The sequence below is a fragment of the Brachycentrus maculatus genome, unplaced genomic scaffold, assembly GCF_059751285.1.
Source record: "Brachycentrus maculatus isolate JH-2025_06_01 unplaced genomic scaffold, ASM5975128v1 h1tg000285l, whole genome shotgun sequence".
Lineage (NCBI taxonomy): Eukaryota > Metazoa > Arthropoda > Insecta > Trichoptera > Brachycentridae > Brachycentrus > Brachycentrus maculatus.
Genome location: NW_028281036.1, coordinates 824070 through 850743, shown reverse-complemented (window position 1 = coordinate 850743; position 26674 = coordinate 824070). Strand labels below are relative to the sequence as shown.

The 26674-nt window shown below is 32.4% G+C and overlaps 3 protein-coding genes across 7 annotated transcripts in view; 1 reads left to right on the top strand and 2 right to left on the bottom strand.

Annotated features, from left to right (window-relative positions):
• The window catches only part of Kdm2 (Lysine demethylase 2), a 37930-nt gene extending 36570 nt beyond the window's left edge, over window positions 1–1360 (bottom strand). The window contains exon 1 of the mRNA XM_088267165.1: window positions 1205–1360. Coding sequence (XP_088123291.1) covers window positions 1205–1252 — 48 coding nt within the window. The 5' untranslated portion in view covers window positions 1253–1360. The remainder of the gene's footprint in view (window positions 1–1204) is intronic.
• Window positions 1361–1564: 204 nt separating this feature from the next.
• LOC148305121 (calcium release-activated calcium channel protein 1-like) overlaps window positions 1565–26674 on the top strand; it is a 70115-nt gene continuing 45005 nt past the window's right edge. Inside the window, exon 1 of the mRNA XM_088267218.1 lies at window positions 1565–1895. The gene's annotated coding sequence lies outside the window, so the exon portion shown is untranslated. The remainder of the gene's footprint in view (window positions 1896–26674) is intronic.
• Window positions 11651–26674, bottom strand: part of LOC148305120 (uncharacterized) — a 62020-nt gene continuing 46996 nt past the window's right edge. For 2 of the 5 annotated variants that reach the window (XM_088267223.1, XM_088267222.1), the window contains exon 2: window positions 11651–13763. In XM_088267223.1, coding sequence (XP_088123349.1) covers window positions 12630–13751 — 1122 coding nt within the window. In that variant the 5' untranslated portion in view covers window positions 13752–13763 and the 3' untranslated portion in view covers window positions 11651–12629. Of the gene's footprint in view, window positions 13764–16230; window positions 16391–24422; window positions 24521–26674 lie in introns of those variants that run through there. The other 3 variants (XM_088267224.1, XM_088267219.1, XM_088267220.1) reach the window with 3 other exon arrangements.

Here is a 26674-nt window from a genome sequence, read left to right as displayed (position 1 = left end):
AGTTGCAAGTAATTATTTATTTAAATACATTGAAGTGAATAATTGACTAGCGATTGTTTTGTTTTGGAAAGTTATGTTCAAAGTTTCTGATTTTATATAGACACCAATAACACAATGGTAATCCTTTTTTTTAATACGTATGCAGAAACGACGAATTGATTTCGAGTATTTTTTTTTGTATTTCAATTCTTATATCGCTAACTCCTTTCAAGAACGTCATAAATAAAAATAAAAACTTGATTTTTCAGGAGAACGTTTTTAAAGTTTAAAAATATATTACAATGTATTAAAAATAAATATCAAGCCACTTACTGAACTTTTTACTGTGCAACAGATCTTTTTAGGTAAAACTTGAAGGGTTTTTCTCCATTTGAAAAATATTTAGTACATTAAAAAAAAATTATTAAACAATATCTTTTCTTCAAAATGCAAAAACAACACTTTCTGCCCTGTAGCGGGTAAATATTAAGTAAAAAAAAAATATGCCGCTTTTGCTGAGATATAGTACATTTTCTGGGCATTCCGAAAACATGCACAACTGAAAATTGACGAATTTTGGTTTATGACGTTCTTGAAAGGAGTGAGCGATTTATCAAATACTTCATTTATAAGCAAAATATTTTTTTCTAATCAAAAATATGTTGTTTTCCTAAATGCTTAAAACTTCCGACATTTCAAAATATGGTTCACTGAAATGTCGCATTACAATTTTTATCTAGGAGGCACTGGCTTCGGTACTTGTCGCTCGCGGATCAAAACATACGTGTGCAAATTGCACCGAGATCAATAAAAACTTTTCTGCAGCATTACATCCTGAGAGATTAGCTCGCGACCGATGGGAGTCGCTTTTTCGGGTCAGGACCCCGACTCGCAAAATGAAGGGATTGAGATAATCCAAATCGCACACATATGGCAGCTTATTGCAATTTGACGTTTCTTGGCATGCGCTAATCTGTAGGGGCGGCCGCATTTGAAAAGAAAATTAAAAAAAACTCGCACAAAGAAATGCCGCGATGACCGTGCAGACAGGACGAAGAGAAGAGAAAATATCCCACAAAACAAAGAATTCACGATGATAATTACAATGAAAAACTGCAATCTTGCGCACAACAAAACGTTCGGCCGCCAATGTTTACGTGATCCCGAATAAAGCCACCATGGCGTCACTCCTATTTCACTATAAAAGTGTATAAATAACACTTACCAGCTGTCTCGTCAGGTGTCTCTTCGTCGGAGGCAAGCTGTCCGACATTTTGCAGCCTTTGAGATCGCCTTCCGCACGAATTTGCACCGATTTACGTAAATAATTCACTGACCATAAAACGACGTGAAACGCCACCCACCATTTGCAATTCACAATGCTAGTACCAACTTGACGGCACCGCCGTTTTTCGAGAGAAGCTACTTTTTTTAATGAAAATTCGATGCGCCATGTTGGAGACTTTGGAGCAATACCGCGTTCCGATTGGATAATGCGTTGCGCATGCGCAGATTGTAGCGCGCAAAATTTGATATAACGACTTTGTTTATCCGGTTACTCCATGATTAATTAATTTGAGTTTTTAGTTCCAATCTTGAATCATAACAGCGCGCAGCGTTAGTAATATAAAAATAGTGAGGTCCGTCTATACAATTTAATAGTGTACCTTGTACGTTGTACGTTATTATTAAAATATCTGTTCGATAAAATGCGTAACATTTATGATTTTTACATGAAACATTTTAAGAAATAAATACTTTATAAGTGCTTTTGTTATATTTACATTTAAAAGAATTAGTGCTCTCGCGTTTAAATATTGCTAGTAAAAATAAAATATTGTGAAATATGTGTTGTGAAACAATTTTAAAGTTCAATAAACTACAAGGCACTTAAAGATTTATGAAAATAAATTGAGGTATGATATTGCATTTATTTTTATGTATTAATATATTAATTTAATTCATTCACTTAGAGAAAATTATTTGCAGAAGTTTATTGTGATTTAAAAATATAAATTAAATGGTGGTATGACAGTATCGACTTGTCCTTTGATAAATACATTTTTTATGTAAATAAAAAATATGTAATAAAAAAATAAGGTACCTACGTACATTACAAACAAAATGGGCACTTAGTCAAAATAATATATACATAAAAAGAGAAATATAATCTCATTTTAACTAACTAACTAACCAACTAAGCATCACGCTACTTCCCGCAGAGGTAGGCAGAGAGAATATTACGCCACACCACTCTGTCTTTGCAAACATTCTTCGCCTCTTCTCATACTTACCCGCCGATTATTTCGATTCATTTGTCTTCTTTCTTACTTTCAATTTTTTTTGTATAAATGTCAGACCGTAACTATTTCATTTTAATCTACATTTGACCTGATGATTATTCCGAATTTCCGGTAGTCACGAAAAAGTAGTCACGTTTTTTTAAAAGTGGTATTACATAAAGTGAACGATGAATGATAAGGAGAGTGTTATGTGTTATATTACCAAACCACAAAGTTAACAATGCTTTTTATGTACAAAATAATGTTTTCTTTGTTTTAATTTTACAACAATTATTATTATTTCATTAATAGTGCTTACATAATTTTTTTACAAGTAATTCGCCTTTTATCACAATACAAATAAAATTTTAAATGTAGTAAATGAGTGTCGGGTTGTGGTCCCGTGGTTAGTGTCGCGGACTCATAAGTCAGAGTTTCTCGGTTCGAAACCACTCTACCACAATTTGATACCTATTTCTAATAATATTCTGTGAGCAGCTTAGGCTCACAGAAATAGTATAAAATTGAAATATTTGTGTAAATAATAAAACACAAATATTTCTCTCTTTAAAAAAATGTCCTATTTGTGTCTGAAAAATAAATTTAGTGGTCTGTGGGGTTCTCTAGTTTAATGACGGTCATCATAAGGTATGTGAGTATGCATAAGAGTGGCTACTTCTACTTAAGTACCTACAGTCCATCTTTGTTTTTGTTTGGATGTATTTTAACATTTAAAGATATGACGTCATGCGTTAATGGGAAAACCATATAAAAACATTTTAACACTTCACTCATTCCACGTTTCTATTGTAAATACAACCATGTATTGTAATGGGGACTTTTTAAAGCAAAGGTTTATCTATTCTGTTTTCAGAATTTATTTTAAAACGAGAAAAATTTACTTCATTGTATTTCGTATTTTATTCTATTGTATTTTGAGAGCATACTGGAAACTTTACTTTATTTTGAAAAATACAGCATTTTCAGAAAATATTACTTTATTATTATTATGAGAAAAACACATGTTTTACTGCATTTTGAGAGCACACTGCATACTTTACTTCATTTTGAGAACATATTACTTTGTGGTTACTTTGAGAAAAACACACGTTTTACTGCATTTTGAGAGCATACTGCATACTTAACTTTATTTTGAGAATATGCATATTACTTTATTATAATTTTGAGTTAAATATACATAAGTATTTAACTTTATTTTGAGAGCATACTACGTATCGTATTGAATATTGAAGGCAGTTTTCTTCAATATTATGACTAAATTTACACTTACCATAAATATGACAATTTTATAATAAATTAAACACAATATAATAAAATAACGACTTAATAGTTTTTTTCTACATAACTGGTGATTTATTAATAGATTTGGCGTTTAATTTGTAGAACTTCATTTTAATTTATAAATTAAATATTAAAACCAAACACTGATTTTTTTTTGAGTCTACTAAATTGTATTTTATTGTAAAAACAACACAATAACAATAACCATATCCGCTCCCTAGGTGGAGCATATGGAGTCCACAAACTGTCTCCAGGCTTTTCTGTCGGCTGCCAGCTCCCTTGCATCCTCCCAAGTCAGATCCGCGTCCCGAAGTTCTGACGAGAACTGCCGACGAATTGTCAGCAGTGGTCATAAAAATAAATTTTGTGATATTGTTTCGCCTTGTCGTGGCATTTTCAAATGTCAAAAACATTAGTTTGAAAATGCCATAACAAGGCGAAACAATTGTCACAAAAATTAAGTTAGATAAAAGTATTTTTTTAACCATAATTTATAAGACTTAAAAAATCAATATTTGATTTTAATTAACATTTAATATATAAAATAACTGGTGATGTCCGGTCTGATGACGTCGGTTACGAGGAAACCCAATCACTGGTCAAATAAAATTTATGTGGATAAAACTATATAAGTAGTTCTTAATTTATCACTATCTTCGCAGAATGCAGTTAGTCTCTATATGTATGGTATAGATACGTTCTACATTAGGTACGAATCCTATCCGGAAAAAAATGATATGCTTGTATAACGCATAATGATATCAGGCTACTAATAGCCAATAGCCTTGATATTGAACTGTTTGTACATACGGTTATAATTTTTCAATGCATTATTCTCTTTTGAGAGAGCAAAACTTGTTCAAAAGCGCCGCCTTGCTTCGCTTAATTTTGATTGATAACCCTAGTATTACTTGACTGATTAAAAACAAAGTTATAGTATTTTATTTTGTATTTTAAAAGCATTGTTAACATTGTGGTATGGTAATATAATACTCTCCTTATCATTGATCGTTCATGGTGAATGATAAGGAGAGTGTTATAATAATTTGACGATTTTAATTCGGAAAAATACGGACATTCGTAGCTAATCCCCTTAATTAATTATAATTGAAGTAAAAATATAATAATTTAGATTTATTTGCTGAAATATTTAAAAAAAAACAAACAAACTTCTGGCAACGCTTAAGGAACAAGCATAGGTCCACTCTTGTTGGAAGCCCAAAAGCTACTGCTGCTAAGCCAGAGATCATTGAGCTTTGTGCTCCTCGCCCTTGCACAGTGCAAGTATGCAAAAGTGAGATGCGAATATAGTGTCGCGGTTCCTGTACACTCTTCACGCGCTGTTTATACGCGAATTTGTTTCCGATATTCACAAAATACCTCCCATGTGCCCGATTAATTCTGATTATTTTTAATATTATCTTTAAAATCAATGCTATTTTTTAAATCTTAATATATATTATGGTTATTAGAAGCAATGTGTACTAGGTACACAACACCGGGAAGGGAGGGTTAGCGTAATAAATTCACTTCAGGGCGCTTTAAAATATTACAGTAATTTCAAAAACGTTTCAGTCAAGTCTACTAAGCAGAATTGCCTTTTCAAATATGCCGCTCTACGGTTTTGCTTTGCTAAACCATTTTGGACAGCCCTGGTAATACCAACCCAATCGGCTGCAGGGCATTGAGGTATCACTGCTGCCGGGTAATATTTTCGCGGTCAGATGAGGTGAGGTCAATTGGACCCATTCGATACCTGCTAATCGTATGTACATACCTAATGTCGATGGTGACATTATCTTCTCTACCTATTAAATACCTTGACAGCGAAAACAGTAGTCGCCAACTGATTATATTAATGTATAATTTATTTTTTTAAAGTACCCAACTATATAACCGCTTCCCCGCAGGGGTATTCAATTATTTCCATTTTATTCAATTTTATTAAACAAAAAAATTAATATATACATAACAAACAATATTTTAAAAAAACTGACTAACTAACTAAGAGTGAATAGAACGCCACACCACTCTGTCCTTGCAAACATTCTTCGCCTCTTCCACGTTCATGCATCTCCTCATACATACACGCCGATTGTTTCAACTCCTAACCACCACTTAATGACCACTTTCAAGTATTTGGCATACTTGATCGTGCCAAGTTTTTCTCGGTCTTCCTCTGCAAAACAAACAATATTCAAGCCGTATATATTAAAAGTAAGCAAGAAGACTTATAGGTGTAAAAGAATCCCGCTTCGGAAATATTTTTCAGACACATGGAACAGATCAATATCCGATGAGATATTGTTCAACATAGCGGTAGCTCTTCCTACAGGCATAACCATCGGCAGGTTGGTCCTGTGTATAGGAATGTGAAACAATCTATGCCGACGCTGTCTCAGGTAACTATCGGGAACATACAGACCAATGCTCCGGATAATTTCAGGATTATCGATCATACTGCTCAACAATCGATAAAAATGCGTAATCAAATACACAAAGACAGCAGAGAGAATAGAATTAAAACAAACCATACTTGCAAACAATCTTTGCACTGTTCCCACGGGTGCATAGGGCACTGCATCGTATTGACACGGTGTTATCTTGATCGTTATTTACATGAAGACAAGGTAATCACTCCTGCACTTCAGGGACGAGTCCAGGGTAATGCTAAATAAATATTAGAGTGTAAAATCACCAATATTTATTTTCATCCTCCCTCCCTGGGAATCGAACCCGGGCCTCCAGCACGGTAGCTAAAGGCGCTAACCATTACACAACGGAGGCGGACAGATAATAAATATTACATAATATATTAATTGAATTCTTTTCTATCTTATTACAAAACATATATCATAAATATACAAGCACTAATAAGTAACTAAAACCAGTATTTCTATTGCATGAATATTTTTAATTTTAATTTTCAAACTGTCATAAGCTCTTTTTAATGTCTTCTAATTTCTTTTCATACACGTAGCCTCAACTTCACACAAAATATTTGATAATGATATATAGAAGAAGTAGATTTAGTGGTTATAAGAAATAGTGGGATAAATATAATTGGTAACTTCACAAAGTTAAATTTACTTATCAAAAAAATGAAGAGTAATGAATTAGATTTGTAAATAAGTTAAATTTGATCTGAAAATAATTTAAAACGCTATAAGTATTTAAACTAAAACGTGATAACCACTTCACTACGTAGGCGGACAAAAATAGATGTAACCTGTACATTACTGTTTTTTTTCTGGTTTATGGACTAATTACCAAGATATTTAATAACCGGTTATCAGTGCTCGAACATCGTACCATTAATCGGTTATTCGTGCCACTTATTATTAATTATTAATAACGTATTTTTTCGTTCTCTCAGTCAAAATGTTATTGACCTCTGATCAGGTCTCATGTTCCGCCCATATGTGGTCAGAATCTTGTAGTGAAAAGCCATATCTAGGTAGTTTGAAGGCAAAGACAAAAAAAACCGTTATTAATATACATACATATGTATATATATATATATATATATATATATATATATATATATATATATATATATATATATATATATATATATATATATATATATATATATATATATATATATATATATATATATATATATATAATCCAAAAGTGCTCGCGTTCAGATGTGGTGCGAGTAGAAAAGTCTGGAGTGCCGGCCATCGGCAATTCGCTAGAGAATATAATGATTTTAATTGGATAATTCGTTGCTGATTAGGCAAACTAAAGGACGTTAAAATGAATAAAACAATAATTCAATCACGCGGACATATTTCAGGAAATTACAGGTGATTAGCCATCCAACGACAATTTATTAAAAAACAAGACAAGTATTTAAAAAAACATCTGAGTAGAGGTGTGACTGTTGCTAATTGGTAACTGGTACTATTTTTTATTTTTTTATTTTATTTATTTATTGTAAAACCAATAGATTTTTTTTTTATTTTTTTTTACAAAATACATATTTAAATAATACAAAATAGTTGGTAAATATACAATAAATTTCAAATATAACGTTTCTACCTCTCTAATAAAGTAGATTCTTGTGTTAAGAGAGGGAGTTCGTTTTAATTTATTTTTAAATAAACAAAGTAAATTAAAAATTAAAAAAATATTCCTTGGTTTGGAGTCTAGGTAGAGATGAGTCTTATATGTTTTTATTTTGGTTTTAAATGTTTGATAATTTTTTTTATAGATTTTAAGTTTTACAGAAGTTTATCAAAAAAAATTACCTGCATACGTATAATGGTTTAACGCTGCTGTTGTTTTACATATCGCTCACTCCTTTCAAGAACGTCATAAATCAAAAAACTTTATTTTTCAGGAGCACGTTTTTAAAGTTTAAAAAATATAATACAATGTACTAAAAATAAATATCAAGCAACTCACTAAACTTTTTACTGTGCAACAGATCTTTTTAAGTAAACTTTTTTCTCCAAAGTTTTTTCTCAATTTGAAAAATATTTTACTTTATTTAAAAAAATAATTAAACAATACCTTTTCATCAAAATGCAAAAACAACACTTTCTGCCCAGTAGCGGGTAAATATTAAGTTAAAATTATGCCGCTTTTGCTGGGATATAGTACATTTTCTTGGCATTCCGAAAATATGCAAAACTGAAAATTTACGATTTTTGATTTATGACGTTCTTGAAAGGAGTGAGCGGTATGTGCAATATTAAATTTTTAAAATATTTAAATAAAATAACATAATATACTAAAATTTAAAAAATAACATTTCAATTACAGGTTTTCTCTTAAGTAATCTAAAAATAAAAATAAACTGTTGTGTACATAAAAGTATAACTATGTATATAATTAACTTACATACATTACATGTTTTTTTTATCAAATAATAGCTCTTGTCGGTTCATTGATTACGATTATTCATTACACGCCGTGGCATAGTTGGGTAGACGCTCAACTGCAAAATTGGCGTCGCGGGTTCGATTCTCGCCACTTAAACTCGGGTAAACGTGGGTACTTGATACATCAAAGTCTTTTTAAAATGTACATTGCTTCCAAGATTTATTTTATAGTTCAACATAGATGCAGACGAATGTGGATTTTTAGTTTTGCTGAAAATCCATATTTTAGCATGGCGTAGTTGGGTAGATGTTCGACAGCAAAATTGACGTCTCGGGTTCCATTCCCAAGTTCAAATAAATTCAAGAAAGATTTATTTTCAATTGGTCTGGGTGTTTGTGATGTTTTTTTCACATTTACCTTCCCTATCCTTACGTAGAGGCTTTGCAAGTTATTCTTTTAAAAAAAAACTTTGTTCGGTTAAAATTTCTTTCCAGCTAATGTTTATGATACAACATTTTGAGTGTGTCCAAATACTTGTTCACAAATCTGGATTATCTGTTATCAGGAGTTACTTTTACATTACTCTTTTTACTTTCAACATCCCACCATAGATGTCTCTAGTGAACAATATATAGTTTGATCAACATATCTAGAAATTTCAAGAATTTGAGTAGTGTGGTTGTCAATCATGGGTAGAATTGGTGAATGTTATACGTGAGTAAAGTGATCACTTAATGATTACGCCTATAACGGTCGTTAGTAGATTTCATTATTCATTTTAGTGATCGAATGCAAAAACCGAATTATGTAACGACTTATTTTAAAGAAGTCATTATTTAATTCGGTTTCTTTAGTTCGATTGCTAATGCCTACTTCTGAGTAATACAGTAAGCGTGTTGTTTACTCATCAGTCAAAACCAACAAAGACGTCTGAGCACAAAAAACCTGATATCTTATATATGAGCGATGTCTGCTGTACCGTTTAGCTACTTGAAGTGAGTGAAATGGCATAAATTATATTTATATCATTATTATATTTTTTTGACATCTCATCAAAGATGAAGAAGAATATGGAAGTCTGGGCATTTACGGGGCTGACGACCGTCATAGGCTGGTTTAAGTGATCACTTTACACAGGTGTAATATTCACCAATTCTACCCATTATTGACAACCACACTACTCAAATTCTTGGAAGTTCTATATATATATATGAACCAATTTAGAAACCTTGTTCTTGAATCACTAGAACTTCATTAGAGACATCTATTGGTGAGATGTAAAATGTGATGGTCGTCAGCCCCATAAAAGCCCAGACTTCCATATTCTTCTTCATCTTTGATGAGATGTCAAAAAATAATATGAAAATAACTCCTGTAATTGGAGATAATCCAGATTTTGTGAACAAGTATTTGGACACACTCAAAATGTTGAAAATAAATTATATTTTATTGTTATGGTATCGTATTTAGCGGTTCACAACGGCGTGCTAGTACCGACACTAATGCATGGAAGCGAAACATGGAACTGGCAAAGGAAGGATGAAAGCAGAGTGAACGCTGTTGAAATGCGCTCCCTCAGACGAATCTGTGGAAAAACCATTGAATGACAGAATTAAAAACGAAGATATAAGAAAGCAATGTAAGGCTGAACGAGGAATAATTGAAAAGATTAGGAGTTCTTTGCGGTGGTATGGACATGTGGAGCGAATGGATAACGAGAGAATGACTAAGAAAATATATGTGGCGAATGTGAGAGGGAAAACAGAACGACGACGACCGAAAAAGACTTGGTACGATCAGATCAATCAGAACCTAAAATTTAACGGTGTCAAAAGTCTGCGTAATCGGAGGGCATGTATGACTAGATGTATGGATGTGAAGGAGGCAAGGAGTGTATGTCAGGACAGAAGAGTGTGGCGTTCCATCCTCTCTGCCTACCCCTGCGGGGAAACGGCGTGATGGGAGTAGTAGTAGTAGTAGTAGTAGTAGTATCGTATTTAATATAATAAAATAACAACTATGTAATTTTTTCCACATTAATTTTATTTGACCAGCACCCGGGTTTCGTTGTAACCGACATCATCAGACCAGTCTGATGATGTCGGTTACGACGAAACCCGGTTGCTGGTCATTATATAAAATGGAGTTCCACCAAGAAATGTCAGTACAAAACTTAAATCGGCTGTCCAAACTCAAAACACAGTAAGGGACTTTTTTTGTAGTAGTTATTTTTGCATTTTTGGACTAAGTAGATTCTACTTAGTCCAAAAATGCAAAAAATACGTACTACAAAAAATTTCCCTTACTGTGTTTTAAGTTTGGACAGCCGAAATGATACCGTATTATTTTTATGTATTAATTGTAAAATCAAACACAGATTTTTTGAGTCTACTAAGTTGTACAATATTTTATTGTTAAAAACAAAAATTAATATTGTGACAATTGTTTCGCCTAGTTATAGCATTTTCAAACGAATGACATTCGTTTGAAAATGCCAAATAAAATACGTATGTTTTTACCCAGTACGATACAACACACATCGCTCACTTCTTTCAACAACGTCAAATATCAAAAATCGTCAATTTTCAGTTGTGCATGTTTTCAGAATGTCCAGAAAATGTACTATATCACAGCAAAAGCGGCATATTTTTAACATAACATTTACCCGCTACAGGGCAGAAAGTGTTGTTATTGCACTTTAAAAAAAAAACTATTGTTTATTTTTTTTTTTTATACTAAATATTTTTCAAATGGAGACAAAACATTCAGGTTTTACCTAAAAAGATCTGTTGCACAGTAAAGTTCAAATAAAGCACAAAGTTCAATAAGTGGCTTTATATTTATTTACTTATAACTTTAAACACGATCTCCTGAAAAATTCTGTTTTTTATATATCGCTCACTCCTTTCAAGAACGTCATAAATCAAAAATCGTCAATTTTACCTAAAAAGATCTCGGCTGTCCAAATTTAAAACACAGTAAGGGACATTTTTTTTTGTAGTACGTTTTTTTTAGTACAAAAAAAACGTACTGCAAAAAAATGTCGCTTACTGTGTTTTAAATTTGGACAGCCGATCTGTTGCACAGTAAAAAGTTCAATAAGTGGCTTGATAATTATATTTTTAAACTTTAAAAACGTTCTCCTGATAAATCAAGTTTTTTTTTATTTATGACGTTCTTGAAAGGAGTGAGCGACATGTTTTATTGACTTGTTTGAAAGGTACAATCATTGTTAATTGTAAATAATTAAAAAATGACATGGAAAAACAAGATTTATTAAGGATGAATGCAATATAACAATATACAATACAATACAATACAATAATGAATCAATAAAGAGTTGCATATATCGTACACCACAAACAACATGGCCACACAATAGACGGTATATTAAATGTTTGATTTAAATGCATAACTAATAAACTGTTTGGAGACTTAATTTATAATGTAATAAAAATAAATGCTAGGAAGAAAAGATGGTTCGTACACATCAGTGGTTGTCAACATACGGCCCGAGATATTTTCATCCTTCTTCTTCTTCTTCAAACCCTTATTCGCACACCAACTCTTCGTCTACATTTAGATGTCAATATAAATAGTTCCTTAGTGGAGAAACCCAGATTAAAAAAAAAATATTGTGATACTAAAGTACTATATTCTTCTTTTAACCCTTATTCGCACCCAAAAGGTGCATAGGACACTGCATCATATAAGGCATTGTTATCTTGATCGTTCATACATGAAGGAAAGGTGAACAGCCCTCCGCTTCAGGTACCAGTTCAGGATAATATTGAATAAATATTAGAGTGAAAAAAACGCTTATATTTATTTGACCCTCCCCTGGGAATCGAACCAGGGAACTCCAGAACGGCAGTCGAGCGTGCTGATCAGCACGATTTTCATCCACCCCTCTGAAAATTCCCGATTTCTTCACATGACAGATGGTGGTATAAGGAAAGAAATCATGGCTAAGATAAGCACTATCGATAAAATTAAGAAATGTGTGTCGATATGGTTCGGGCATGCAAATCGAATGAGTGAAGAAAAATAGTAAAAAAAGAAGAAAAAAAATTTGAAGAAAATTTACGAATGTAGTTGGTTGAATGTTAATAGAAGCAGAGAAAGACGGAGAAAGACTTGGCATGATCAAGTATTTCAAATACTTGGGCGTGCTCAGGTCAGGAGTCGGAAGACAGATTGGTTTGGCGTTCTATTCTCTCTGTTAGATTTTATTTATCTTAGAGTAATGGCGTAGTATTTGGAGACAGGGTCACAGATAATGCCTTCACAGTCCGATATACCCCATTCTTTCTGGTGATCAGTCTGTGTCATCAGCCAATCCACGTAGAGTTTCAAATATCTATCCGTTGGATCAACATCAGTATGTCCCAAGCAAAACAGTCTGTAAGCATCTTCGCCGTACTTTCCGATACCAAATAAATCGCTCGCTCTCCTCCACTTGGCTGACACAAATTGGTATGACATCTTCCAAATCATTGCAGCTCGCTTCCTCATACCCAAAGTCTCGAAGTAAACCTCTAGAAGCGAAGGGTTTGTGTCGATCACTGCGTATGGATCCGGGAAATCCTTGAAAAACTTCTTCATCAGCGGTTTCGCGGCTAGCCCAGTCGTTTTGGTGAGGAATATCGTCGCGATGAGCATCACCCAAGGATTGTTCTTGAACTGTTCTTCCATGATCCTGTGAGGGGAGTCTGGCATCGCACGAGGCGACATGTTGAAGAAATTATCTACTAGTATTTCGCATTGAGAACAATCCATTTGAGAAAGACGAAATTCTCTATCGCCGTCTTCTTCGGCTGATAATTCAGAGTCCTCTAATTTAATTCTATGGGAATCATCATAGTCTCGTTCAGCTTTCGATGTCTTGTTTTCTTGTTCATCATCAGAAACTTCTACAGGGTTTTTGAATGCATCATTTGATTTGAAGACACCATCAAAATATTTACTAACACACTGTATTTTGATATCAGTATTTTTTTCTTTATTTTCAGTCGGAACGCTAAAATCCTCTCCTGAATTTCGTTCACAACAGTTATTACATAGCACTTTCGTATTATCTTTAAAGCTTTCTAAGGCAGTTTCACACTTGACAATTGTGTTAACTCTTAGCACACGTTGACAACAGTTGTTAGCGGTTATGTAAACGTCTCCTTCGTTTATCGTTACGTAATTTTCGACACGATTCGCCAACGTTTCCGCCGATTTGGGCCCGGCATTGGCTGGCACATTTTCGCGGCTCGCTCGAAGGTCAAGTTCGGAAGCTTCGGTCGACTGGAAGAATGGGCTGCATATCTCGCCGTCGGATTCAGCCATCGGTGCATTACGTCGACGCATTCACGTGCATATCTGCAACAAAGGACACGTATCACAACTGTGCTACCGTAATGCGGGTAATTTACTTTTTAAAAGCATGTTTTGACATTTTCACGAGACGTATCATTTGCGATTTATCTCTACGTCACATGGGACAATTATTCATCTGATTTATATTCACGATAAAAAATGATAATATCGGTTCTACTTCATTAGAATGAGATCGTCTAATTTATGAAATATCAAACTCAGTAGGTTACAAAAATATGTACATATATTAATAAATTAAAAATAATATTTGTACGTAAATAAATGCAAAACATCATCAAGAAAGATTTCATTTCATTAATTGATTCGGCAGTCAGTTTGTGGTAAAATCTATCCATTTTAAATTAATGTTTTACTTAGTAAATACCACTATTTCTTTAAATCTACTGTGACACGTGTTTCGATGCATTCCGAATCATTTTCTAACTCATACGGTGTTTGAAGGTGTCACAGTGGATTTTAAGAAATAGTTGTATTTACTAAGTAAAACATTAACTAAAAACATATATATATATATATATATATATATATATATATATATATATATATATATATATATATATATATATATATATATATATATATATATATATATATATATATATATATATATATATATATATATATATATATATATATATATATATATATATATATATATATATATATATATATATATATATATATATATATATATATATATATATATATATATATATATATATATATATATATATATATATATATATATATATATATATATATATATATATATATATATCTTTACCTAGAATATGTAAGCTACATGAATTATAACCGTTGCTAATATTACATAAAAATATAAAACAACAAAGTTATCGCTAATCTCTAAAGTGTTTGTAAAACGATAAAAAAAAAAACAAAATGTTTACAAATAATGGATAATAAAAGAGAAAAAATACTTGGATAATAAAAGAGAAAAAAATCAGTGAAATGTTTAACCGTATCGCGGAACCATGTAATATAATCGACGGTTATTACCTACGAGTATTTCATGCCAATCACCAACATACTCGTACAACAACATAAAATTAGTTTTCTTGGAAATATCACAGCACATAAATTACCCGAATAGGCGTACAAAACCTGGCACCGATGCAAAAAACATGGGGTAACTGCTCCATTGTTTGACAGTCACCCAATTATGGACATTTAAAAAAGTACGTCATTAAAAAAATATATATTCCCAGTATTATTCAGATATTGTTAGTAAGTAAAAAGTTATTATGTAACGCAAGTAAACGTTGCAACATTTTGAGTGTGTCCAAATATTAATGGTATTATAATGGTATTTTCTGGCGTTTCTCATGTGTGTGATTATAATCCAGGATTCGGACCTCACATACTAATAAAAGAGTTTCTGCTTAGTAAAAAGCTTCTTTACTCACCAATAGATGTCTCTGGTGAAGTTCTAGTGATTCAAGAACAAGGTTTCTAAATTGGTTAATATATATAGCACTTCCAAGAATTTGAGTAGTGTGGTTGTCAATAATGGGTAGAATTGGTGAATGTTACACGTGTGTAAAATGATCACTTCAACCAGCCTATGACGGTCGTCAGCCCCGTAAATGCCCAGACTTCCATTTTCTCCTTCATCTTTGATGAGATGTCAAAAAATAATTTTAAAATAATTCCTGTAATTGGAGATAATCCAGATTTTGTGAACAAGTATTTGGATACACTCAAAATGTTGTATTTAAAGAAACATTTCGCTCACTCCTTTCAAGAACGTCATAAATAAATAAAAAACTAGATTTTTCAGGAGAATGTTTTTAAAGTTTAAAAATATAATACAATGTGTTAAAAATAAATATCAAGCCACTTATTGAACTTTTTACTGTGCAACAGATCTTTTTAAAGGTTTTTTCTCCATTTAAAAAATATTTAGTATAGTTAAAAAAAATAGTTGAACAATACGTTTTCTTCAAATTGCGAAAACAACATTTTCTGCCCTGTAGCAGGTAAATCTTAAGTTAAAAATATGCCTCTTTTGCTGGGGATATAGTACATTTTCTGGGCATTCCGAAAACATGCACGACTGAAAATTGACGATTTTTGATTTATGACGTTCTTGAAAGGAGTGAGCGATTATTGATGTCTATTTCGTTAAGCATTTCATTGCACATACCACGCGGGGCCATATTACACGTGCTCAAAACATATAATTTCACCCGTACATGACCAGCAGTAACCAACACGTCTCATTATTGTGCTTCAATTAAATAAAACCGGATAATTACTTGAAATTAAAAGTTAATTATTGAAAATCTTCCGTAAATATGTGTATGACAATGGTGTGCCATCAATTATGTTAGGTACCTAACTAATAAGGTCTCTTTATCTCTTTTACAATAGGTATTGACCGTTTGGTTTTGTTAAATTATAGTCTTCAAAATTAGTACACATAGTAGACCTTAGAATGGATAATTCTCACGATGTCCCCCTCCGTAGTGTAATGGTCAGCACGCTCGGCTACCGTTCTGGAGGTCCCGGGTTCGATATTTCCGTGTCACAGGTAAAAAAACACGGCAAATTTATATTTGTCTTGTTTTTATAAACACGCGCGTATTCGAGTGCCCTATGCACCATTGAGTGCAAATGAGTGCAAGAGAAAGAGAAGAAGAAAGACTTTGAACAAACGAACGTTTACATTTTTATTTATATAAAAGATAGACACATAATTTCTACATAATTGACAATAAAAATTTCTTACGTTTGAGAATATTCTATTTTGGAACAGAACCCCAACTCTTTACATAAGTAGGTACCTACACGAACCATTTTAGCAGTTATTATTATTATTATTTTTACAAGATAGGAACTATTAAAATCATAATAGATAATGCCTAATAACTATACACAAACGTTATCAAAGCCGCGTGATGATGTAATTCATGTACCCACATCCAAAATATCTAATAAGCCTTGTGCGACCTTCACTAAGTGACAAAATTTCCTATTATCATTTAGTTTGCACTTCCGGTAACATTATATCAGATATGTTTGATAATAGAAATCGTGTCTGATTAAAAAATCAATAATTACATAAAAATATCCATATGGACGAACCCTGATATGAACATCGGCAGCAAAATTAAAATACATATATAAAACTTGTGTGCGACCCATCGTTACATATCGCTCACTCCTTTGACAACGTCATGTATCAAAAAACTTATTTTCTCAGGAGATCATTTTTAAAGTTTAAAAATATAATAAAATGTATTAAAAATAAATATCAAGCCACATATTGAACTTTTTACTGTGCAACAGATCTTTTTAGGAAATACCTGAATGTTTTTTTTCTCCATTTGAAAAATATTTAAAAATATTTAGTATAAGTATTTAAAAAAATAATTGAACAATACCTTTTCTTCAAAATGCAAAAACAACACTTTCTGCCCTGTAGCGGGTAAATATTTATAAATTGATTCGGCAGTCACTTTGTGGTAAAATCTATCCATTTTTAATTAATGTTTTACTTAGTAAATACCACTATTTCTTGAAATCTACTGTGACACGTGTTTCGATGCATTCCGCATCATTTTCAAACACCGTATGTGAAGCTAATTCTAAATTTTAGAGTTGGGTCCTTGGGACGTTGAAGGTTGAAGAGGGGGTAGGAGCTGTTTCTTATTTTTATTTATTAATTTAATTTTAATTTTTTTTATTTCTTATCAGAAGGAACATAGACAAAAGGGGGGAGGCTTTAGTCATTGTCATATTGTTAATGTCACAGTAGATTTTAAGAAATAGTGGTATTTACTTAGTAAAACATTAATTAAAAATGGTAAATATTTAGTTAAAAATATGCCGCTGTTGCTGGGATATAGTACATTTTCTGGGCATTCCGAAAACATATACAACTGAAAATCGAAGATTTTTGATATATGACGTTGTTGGAAGGAGAGAGCGATATGTAAAACGTGTGTGTTACCCATCAACACATATGGGATCGAATATGTCATGATACGAAGTTTTTTCGATATGTGACGTTGTTGAAAGGAGTGAGAGATATTGTAATTTTGCTGTCGATATTCATATCAGGGTTTTTCCGCATAGAATTTTCAAGCATCCTGAGATGACTGCAGCCTTGTTTACTTGTAAGAAGTGTTAGTTAATAAATAAAAGAAAAAAAAAACGATAATCCAATTTAAACTTACATAACTGTAAACTTAAATATACCTACGTACCCTGCAGCTTTGGCATTGGTGTTGATTTAATTGTATTTAAAAAAAAAGGTTGAAAATTCCTTCGTAAGAATTCAACTTTTGCATCGATCAACTTTGAAAATTCCTAGTATATGACGTACATTCGTCGTGCAAAAAATATAATTGATTATCATTAATAGTTACCGCTTATAGAGTCTTTTTTTAGAGGTTTGGTTTTTAATCTGGCAACATTATTTCTACAGACTGTCAATTTGACAGTTGACATCGGATTTGTAGTCAGTACGTTTTGCCATTTCACCATGAATAGACTGAATGAACATTCTGCGCTTCGTAGTTTCGGTGAATGAGTCGAAAACAATATTCAGCTTAATCCTCTTTTTCAAAGCAAAAATTTGTTCACGGATGAGGCAGATTTTTTATTGAATGGCTATTTCAGTAAGCAGAATTGCCGAATTCGGAGTGTCGAAAACCCGAAAGCCTTTGTCGAGACGCCTTAACATACATTAAAAGTCACTGTTTGGTGTGCTTTATGGGCAGGTGGAATCATTGGCCCATATTTTTTTAAAGACCAGAAGGCCAGAAGGCCGGCATCGTCTTTAAAAAAATATGGGCCAATGATTCTGTAGCGCTCTTCTTTGACCGTAACATTCTTGTTACGGTCAAAGAAGAGCGCTACAGAAACATGATTACTGACTTCTTCGTACCTCAGTTGAATGGCACTGATGTCACAGAGCTGTGGTTTCAATACAATTCAATTCAATTTATTCAATAATTAGTATATACATTACAAACTAACATTTAAGGCGTATGCATTAAAAAAAAAATAAAAAGTAAGGAAGAAGACTCTTGTTAAATTTGTAGAAGAATCCCGCTACGCAAAACTCCTTCGGACACATGGAACAGATCAATATCCAATGTGATATTGTTCAACATAGCGGTAGCTCTTCCTACAGGCATAACCATCGGCAAGTTGGTCCTGTGTATAGGAATGCGAAACAATCTATGCCGACGCTGTCTTAGGTAACTATCGGGAACATACAGACACATGCTCCGGATGATTTCAGGATTATCGATAATACCGCGCAACAATCGGTTTCAACAAGATGGCGCAACATGCCATACGGCAGGCGCCACCATCAATTTATTACGGGAAATTTGGATTTGTATACCTCTAAAAAAACATCTTTTATGTTTTGTTTTGGGTCAGACTGCGGGCCGGGCACACTTTTTATAGTTTCGTGGTTCTGCGTATACACTAAAGGGTTTTTTTTCTTTCAGTATTGGCAGTGCATTGTATATTTTTATCCATGAGAACCTGTTCCTACGGGGAGCAACGGCATTCTAATGCGCCGACTACAAAAGTGGTTTACGATTATTTTATTAATTATTAAAAATAGTAAAAAAATGCATTCATCTCATTGAAGTCTTGAAATAATTTAATAAAAATTTGCATCACCTTAAAAAAAATACGGTTTCATAAAAGTATAAATAGCAGTTATCACCATTAAAACATATCGCTCACTCCTTTCAAGAACGTCATAAATCAAAAAACTTGATTTTTCAGGATAACGTTTTTAAAGTTTAAAAATATGATACAATGTATTGAAAATAAATATCATGCCACTATTGAACTTTTTACTGTGTGACAGATATTTTTAGGTAAAACCTGAAGGTTTTTTCTACATTTGAAAAATATTAAGTATATTTAAAATATAATTAAGATAATACCTTTTCTTCAAAATGCAAAAAAACACTTTCTGCCCTGTAGCGGGTAAATATTAAGTTAAAAATATGCCTCTTTTGCTGGGCATTCTGAAAACATGCACAATTGAAAATTGTCGATTTTTGATTTATGACGTTTTTGAAAGGAGTAAGCGATATATCCCCTTTTTATCTCATTCGATAATTGCAGTGCACAGATAAGCGATTGAAAATCTAGATTCTCTGCTTAGAAAACTGAAGCCTAAACCACGTGACCCGAGATGAGAGCACATCTGTTTATTTCTTTTTTATTTGGGAATTCCCGAACCCATAACACAAATATCAAACGACTTTTTTTGACCATTAATATTGAGTGCGGCTATGAATATTATAGTAAACGTTGACAACTATGGTAAGAGATCCTATTATCGGCGTATTTTAGGAAAAATAATGGTTTTACAAATTCAAAATATATATTTTATTAAAATTAAACACTTGAATAATCCACTTTATCGAGTTTTATTTTTATTTACGACTAGTTTCGAAAACGACAGTTGTTTTCATTTTCTGGTACAAATTAAAACAATTAGTTTTAATTTGTACCAGAAGATGAAAACAATCGTCGTTTTCGAAACTAGTCGTAAATAAAAATAAAACTCGATAAAGTGGATTATTCAAGTGTTTAATTTTAATAAAAATAATCATGTCATTCCACAAAGTTAATGCCGAATCAATAAATAATACAAAATATGTAAGTGTTTATATAAATATATATAAATTATATATATATATATATATATATATATATATATATATATATATATATATATATATATATATATAAATATATATATATATATATATATATATATATATATATATATATATATATATATATATATATATATATATATATATATATATGTATATTTATATACATGTGTATATATATATATATATATATATATACACCATATACGTGATTACAAATTACAATAATGTGCCATCACTGAGTTTTCCCTTACCGAGGTCACATTTTACTTAAACTGTAAAAATATATTTTTTATGACCCATAATCAAATACGATATGGCCGAACGATGCAATGTATTTTTGAGTCACCCACTTCCACTATCCATTATGTATACGTATTAAATTAATAGTTTTTTTTTCGAAGAGAAATATTTGTGTTTTTATTATTTACAAAAATACTTCAATTTTATAGTATTTCTGTGAACCCAAGCGGCTCATTATTAGAAATACGTATCAAATTGTGGTGAAGTGGGTTCGAACCCAGAAACTCTGACTCACGAGTCGGCGACACTAAACACGGGACCACAACTCGACACCTTTTCATCTACTATCTATTTGATCATTAAATACACGAAGGAAAGTTGATTAACCCTGCGTTTCAGGTACCAGTACAGTGCAATATTGAATAAAAATAATAGTGAAAAATTACATATAATTTTTTTTCATGAATGGTTTTCGCAGATGTTTTAAAAATTACAAATTAACATATAAAAAAACAATTACAAAAGATGATAATAAGGAGGGCAAAGGAAAAAGGGAGTTCAAGGAAGAAGGTAGAGGGAAAAACTAAGGGAGGAGGTTTTTAGAAACTTTGTAGCACATTTTACAAACTTTGTAAAATAAAACAACTTTGTTTTTAACAACTTTTTATTGGTACTTTTTTCTCCTACCGGTTTCGACAAGAACCTTGTCATCATCAGGGTTTTACATGTACTGTTAAACACTGATGATGACAAGGTTCTTGTCGAAACCGGTTGGAGAAAAAATGTACCAATAAAAAAGTGGTTAAAAGCAAAGCAGTTTTATATTATAAAGTTTACTTATATTTATTTTGACAGCCAAACGCACTGACCATTACACTACGGAGGCGGACAGTAAAGCATAAATCATAATATTTATGGCAATATAAACATAATTCGATAGCAGGTTCTTTTTTTAATAGATTTAACCAGAACCAGTTTGTTCATCTTTGAGAGAGCTCTCATAAGAGGTGTGATCAAATATTTGCATAGAAAAAAATAAACAAAAAAACTAATATTTTGCATTTTAATGCAATGAAACTTTTAAACTTATATCGCCCACTCCTTTCAAGAACGTCATAAATCAAAATACTTGATTTTTCAGGAGAACGTTTTTAAAGTTCAAAAATATAATACAATGTATTAAAAATAAATATCAAGCCACTTATTGAACTTTTTACTGTGCAACAGATCTTTTTAGGTAAAACCTGAAGGTTTTTTCTCCATTTGAAAAATATTTAGTATATTTAAAAAAATAATTAAACAATACCTTTTCTTCAAAATGCAAAAACAACACTTTCTGCCCTGTAGCGGATAAACATTAAGTTAAAAATATGCCGCTTTTGCTGGGATAAAGTTCATTTTCTGGGCATTCTGAAAACATGTACAACTGAAAATTGATGATTTTTGATTTATGACGTTCTTGAAAGGAGTGAGCGATATGTTCTCTGTTTCGATTCATAGTGTTGTACCACGATTTTATTTATTGGTTTTGCGTTTAATTGAAGATCATATCATACTCGTATCTTAAATATTAAAATATTAAAACACTGATTTGAGCGTACTACTGAATATATTCTTCAAACCCTTATCCGCACCCCAATGGTGTATAAGGCACTGCATCATCATAAACGCAGTGTTATCTTGATCGTTAATACACGAATTATTATTTGAATTTTAATTTTATTTTTTGTGTATATATTATGTTTTTCTTCAAATCCTTATCCGCAACCGATGGTGTATAGGGCACTGCATCATAAAAACGCAGAGTTATCTTGATCGTCAATACACGAAAGAAAGGCGATCAACCCTCCGCTCTAGGTACCAGTCCAGGGTAATATTGAATAAATATTAGAGTGAAAAAATCACTTATATTTATTTGACCCCCCTGAGAATCGAACCCAGGACTTCCAGTACGGCAGCCGAGCGTGCTGACCATTACACTACGGAGGCGGGCAAGAATAATAAATAATAAAGTATTTTAAAACAAAAGAAAACTAAACCAACAAAAACAATATTTCTAAAATTTTTAATAATAATTTTGATAATTTAAATAGCGCCATTTTCGTAAAATACTACCTCAAGGGCGCTTATAAAATGCTTATAAAGACTTCAAGTCCCCTATGTGGAAACTATTTTATAAATTCTTCTTCTTCTTCCTTTTAATAGATCCTTGGATGTGTTTTTCCGTTATCCGTCTCTTATTATTAAAAGATAAGTGTATGTACGATACTTATACATATTAATTACTATTTTTCTCTGATATTTATTCAATACTACCCTGGACAGGTACCTAAAGCGGAGGGCTGATCACCTTTCTTTCATGTGTTAACGATCAAGATAACACTGCGTTTATATGATGCAGTGCCGTATGCACCATCGGGGTGCGGATAAGGGTTTGAAGAATATATGGAACTTAGTACATTCAAATCAGTGTTTTGATTTTAATATTTAAAATACTAGTATAATATGAACTTCTACAAATTAAACGAGAAAAACTAACTAACTAACTAACTAACCATCACGCCGCTTCCCCGCAGGGGTAGGCAGAGAGAATAGAGCGCCACACCACTCTGTCCTTGAAAACATTCTTCGCCTCTTCCTCGTTCATGCATCTCCTCATACATACCCGCTGGCTAAAACCAATGACTAAAATCGTGGTACAGCACTATGAATCGAAGCAGAGAACTTCTCCTCTGCCCATCACATCCATATGAAGGCGAATCGACCGTTTCCAGATTGCGATCGAATCGACCGATTCCAGATTGCGATCGAATCGACTACGCGCAAACATTTGAAGGTTAATAAAAACTAAGTCACATACTTATATGTGATTTCCGATGTGTTCTTGCTAGCGGTCTATGAACCGTGTGTTAGTGCGGAGGCCTTCCTCGAGGTAATGACGGCTTTAAAACCAAAAATAATATATCATTATTCATTATTATTCACAGCGCCATGTTTAGTTTATTGTTCTCTAAAATTACATATCGCTCACTGCTTTCAAGAACGTTATAAATCAAAAATCGTCAATTTTCAGCTGTGCATGTTTTCGGAATGCCCAGGAAATGTACTATATCCCAGCAAAAGCGGCATATTTAAAACTTAATATTTATCCGCTACAGGGCAGAAAGTGTTGTTTTTGCATTTATAAGAAAAGGTATTGTTTAATTATTTTTTTAACTATACTAAATATTTTTTAAACGGAGAAAAAACCTTCAGGTTTTACCGAAAAATATCTGCTGCACAGTAAAAAGTTCAATAAGTGGCTTGATATTTATTGTTAATACATTGTATTATATTTTTAAACCTTAAAAACGTCCTCTTGAAAAATCGAGTTTTTTTTAATTTATGACGTTCTTGAAAGGAGTGAGCGATATTTCTACTTAACCCTTTTACGGCCGAGTGTATGATTTTTTTTGATAATGATGAACCCGCTAAAAAGACGTCTTAAAAATATCTCCCATATAATATACAGGGACCTGTGTATTTTATATATATTTTTAAGAAATTATATGAAACGAAGATAGAAAAAAGGAATGTAAGGCTGGACAAGGGATAATAACTAACTAACTAACCATCACCGCTTCCCGCAGGGGTAGGCAGAGAGAATCGAACGCCACACCACTCTATCTCTGCAAACATTCTTCGCCTCTTCTACATTCGTGCATCTCCTCATACATACCCGACGATTATTGCGACTCCTGACCCGGCCGCTTTCAAGTATTTGACGTACCTGATTATGCCAGGTTTTCCCAGAAGCAGAGGAAGACCGAGGAAAACCTGGAAAACAAGGGATAATTGAAAAGATTAAAAGAGTTCTTTAAGGTGGTATGGACATGTGGAGTGAACGGATAACGAGAGAATGACTAAGAAAATATAAGTGGCGGGAGAACAGAACGAGGACGGCCGAAAGAGACTTGGCACGATCGGATCAATCAGAACCTAAAATCTGGTGGTGTCAAAAGTCTGCGTAATCTGAGGACATGTATGACTAGATGTATGGATGTGAAGGAAGCGAGGAGTGTATGTCGGGACAGAAGAGTGTGGCGTTTCATCCTATCTGCCTACCCCAGTGCATGTTCCCATCATTCACTCTCCATTATATATATATATGTATTAAAAATATTAATAATGAAAAAGTTTTAAAACACTTTATCGTTATTTACATACCTAGACTGTCATGAAGTGGTTTGTGTATTGTGTACATTATAAGTGTCGCCTACTTTCAAAATCCGCCAGATCCATGTAAGTAGATTTTTACAAAAAAATAAAAATTCTCCGGGTAACATTTATGTTTAAAAGATTTGTCTATGTTTAGATAAAATATAATGAAATAGAGAAGTTTCCTATTTGTAAAGAAAGTTATTCAGTATTTAAAAAAAACACAAGACACAAACCGATAATGACATCATCTTAATTTTTGACCTACCCGCTCTCTGATTGGCCGATATGGGTCAGAAGGCAAGTTCCATAAATATAGCGGAATTTGAAATACAACGCTGTTTTTAAGTATTTTTAGCAGGGTTTTCAAGTACATAATGATTTTAAACAATAAAACCCCCAATCGGCATTCCGATACAGTATTTATTATAAAATCTAAAATCTAATAAAATTGGATCTGGTGGACTTTGAAAGTAGGCGACACATATGTAATTCTATTCAAAATAACGCAATTAATCTGGGGATATGTTTATTCAAGTTTATTTTTCGTTTTTAAATCATTAAAGTAATAATTATTACTGCTGTGTTTTAAACAAATTAAAGTAGGTATTTCAATTTTGTTCACTATTGCATTAACGCCTTTAGTAGTACATATATATAATACGCGAATCATTTCACTGTAAAAATTAGTATAATTAAAATTTTCCTTATCATTCATCATTCACACTGTGTAATACCACTCAAAAACACTACTTCGTGACTACCGGTTTCGGATTAACCATTCCATCATCAGGTCAACCGAAAACGTAGAAGTATCCATGAACATAGCGGAATTTGAAATAAAACGCTGTTTTTAAATATTTTTTAGCAGGGTTTTCAAGTACGATCAGGTATGCCAAATACTTGAAAGTGGTCAGGTTAGGAGTCGTAATAATCGGGGGGTATGTATGAGGAGATGCATGAACGTGGAAGAGGCGAAGAATGTTTGCAAGGACAGAGTGGTGTGGCGCTCTATTCTCTCTGCCTACCCCTGCGGGGAAGCGGCGTGATGGTTAGTTAGTTAGTTAGTTAGTTTTCAAGTATATAATTATTTTAAACAATAAAACCCACAATTGGCATTCCGATAGATACATATTTGAAAATCTTATGAAATTGGATCTGGCGGATTTTGAAAGTAGGCGACACATATCGCTCACTCCTTTCAAGAACGTCATAAATATCGTCAATTTTCAGTTGTGCATGTTTTTGGAATGCCCAGAAAATGTACTATATCCCAGCAAAGGAGGCATATTTTTAACTTTGTATTTATCCGCTACAGGGCAGAAAGTGTTGTTTTTGCATTTTGAAGAAAAGGTATTGTTTAATATTTTTTTTAAATATACTAAATATTTTTCAAATGGAGAAAAAACCTTCAGGTTTTATCTAAAAAGATCTGTTGCACAGTAAAAAGTTCAATAAGTGGCTTGATATTTATTTTTAATACATTGTATTATATTTTTAAACATTAAAAACTTTCTCCTGAAAAATCAAGTTTTTTGATTTATGACGTTCTTGAAAGGAGTGAGCGATATATAAGTGAACATACTCGTAAAATCTTTTCAGTTCAGTTGCATGTGGGATTTTGAGCGGCGGGCTGTGTGGAAATAATTATTAAACAAACGCAATTATTTATCAAATTGTCGCTAAGACCGTTTAATCGTTGTGCGTCTTCGTCAAGAGTTATGTAATTTTGAAAAACTAGGCCAAGAAAATGATAAGTGTCTGTGTCAACTG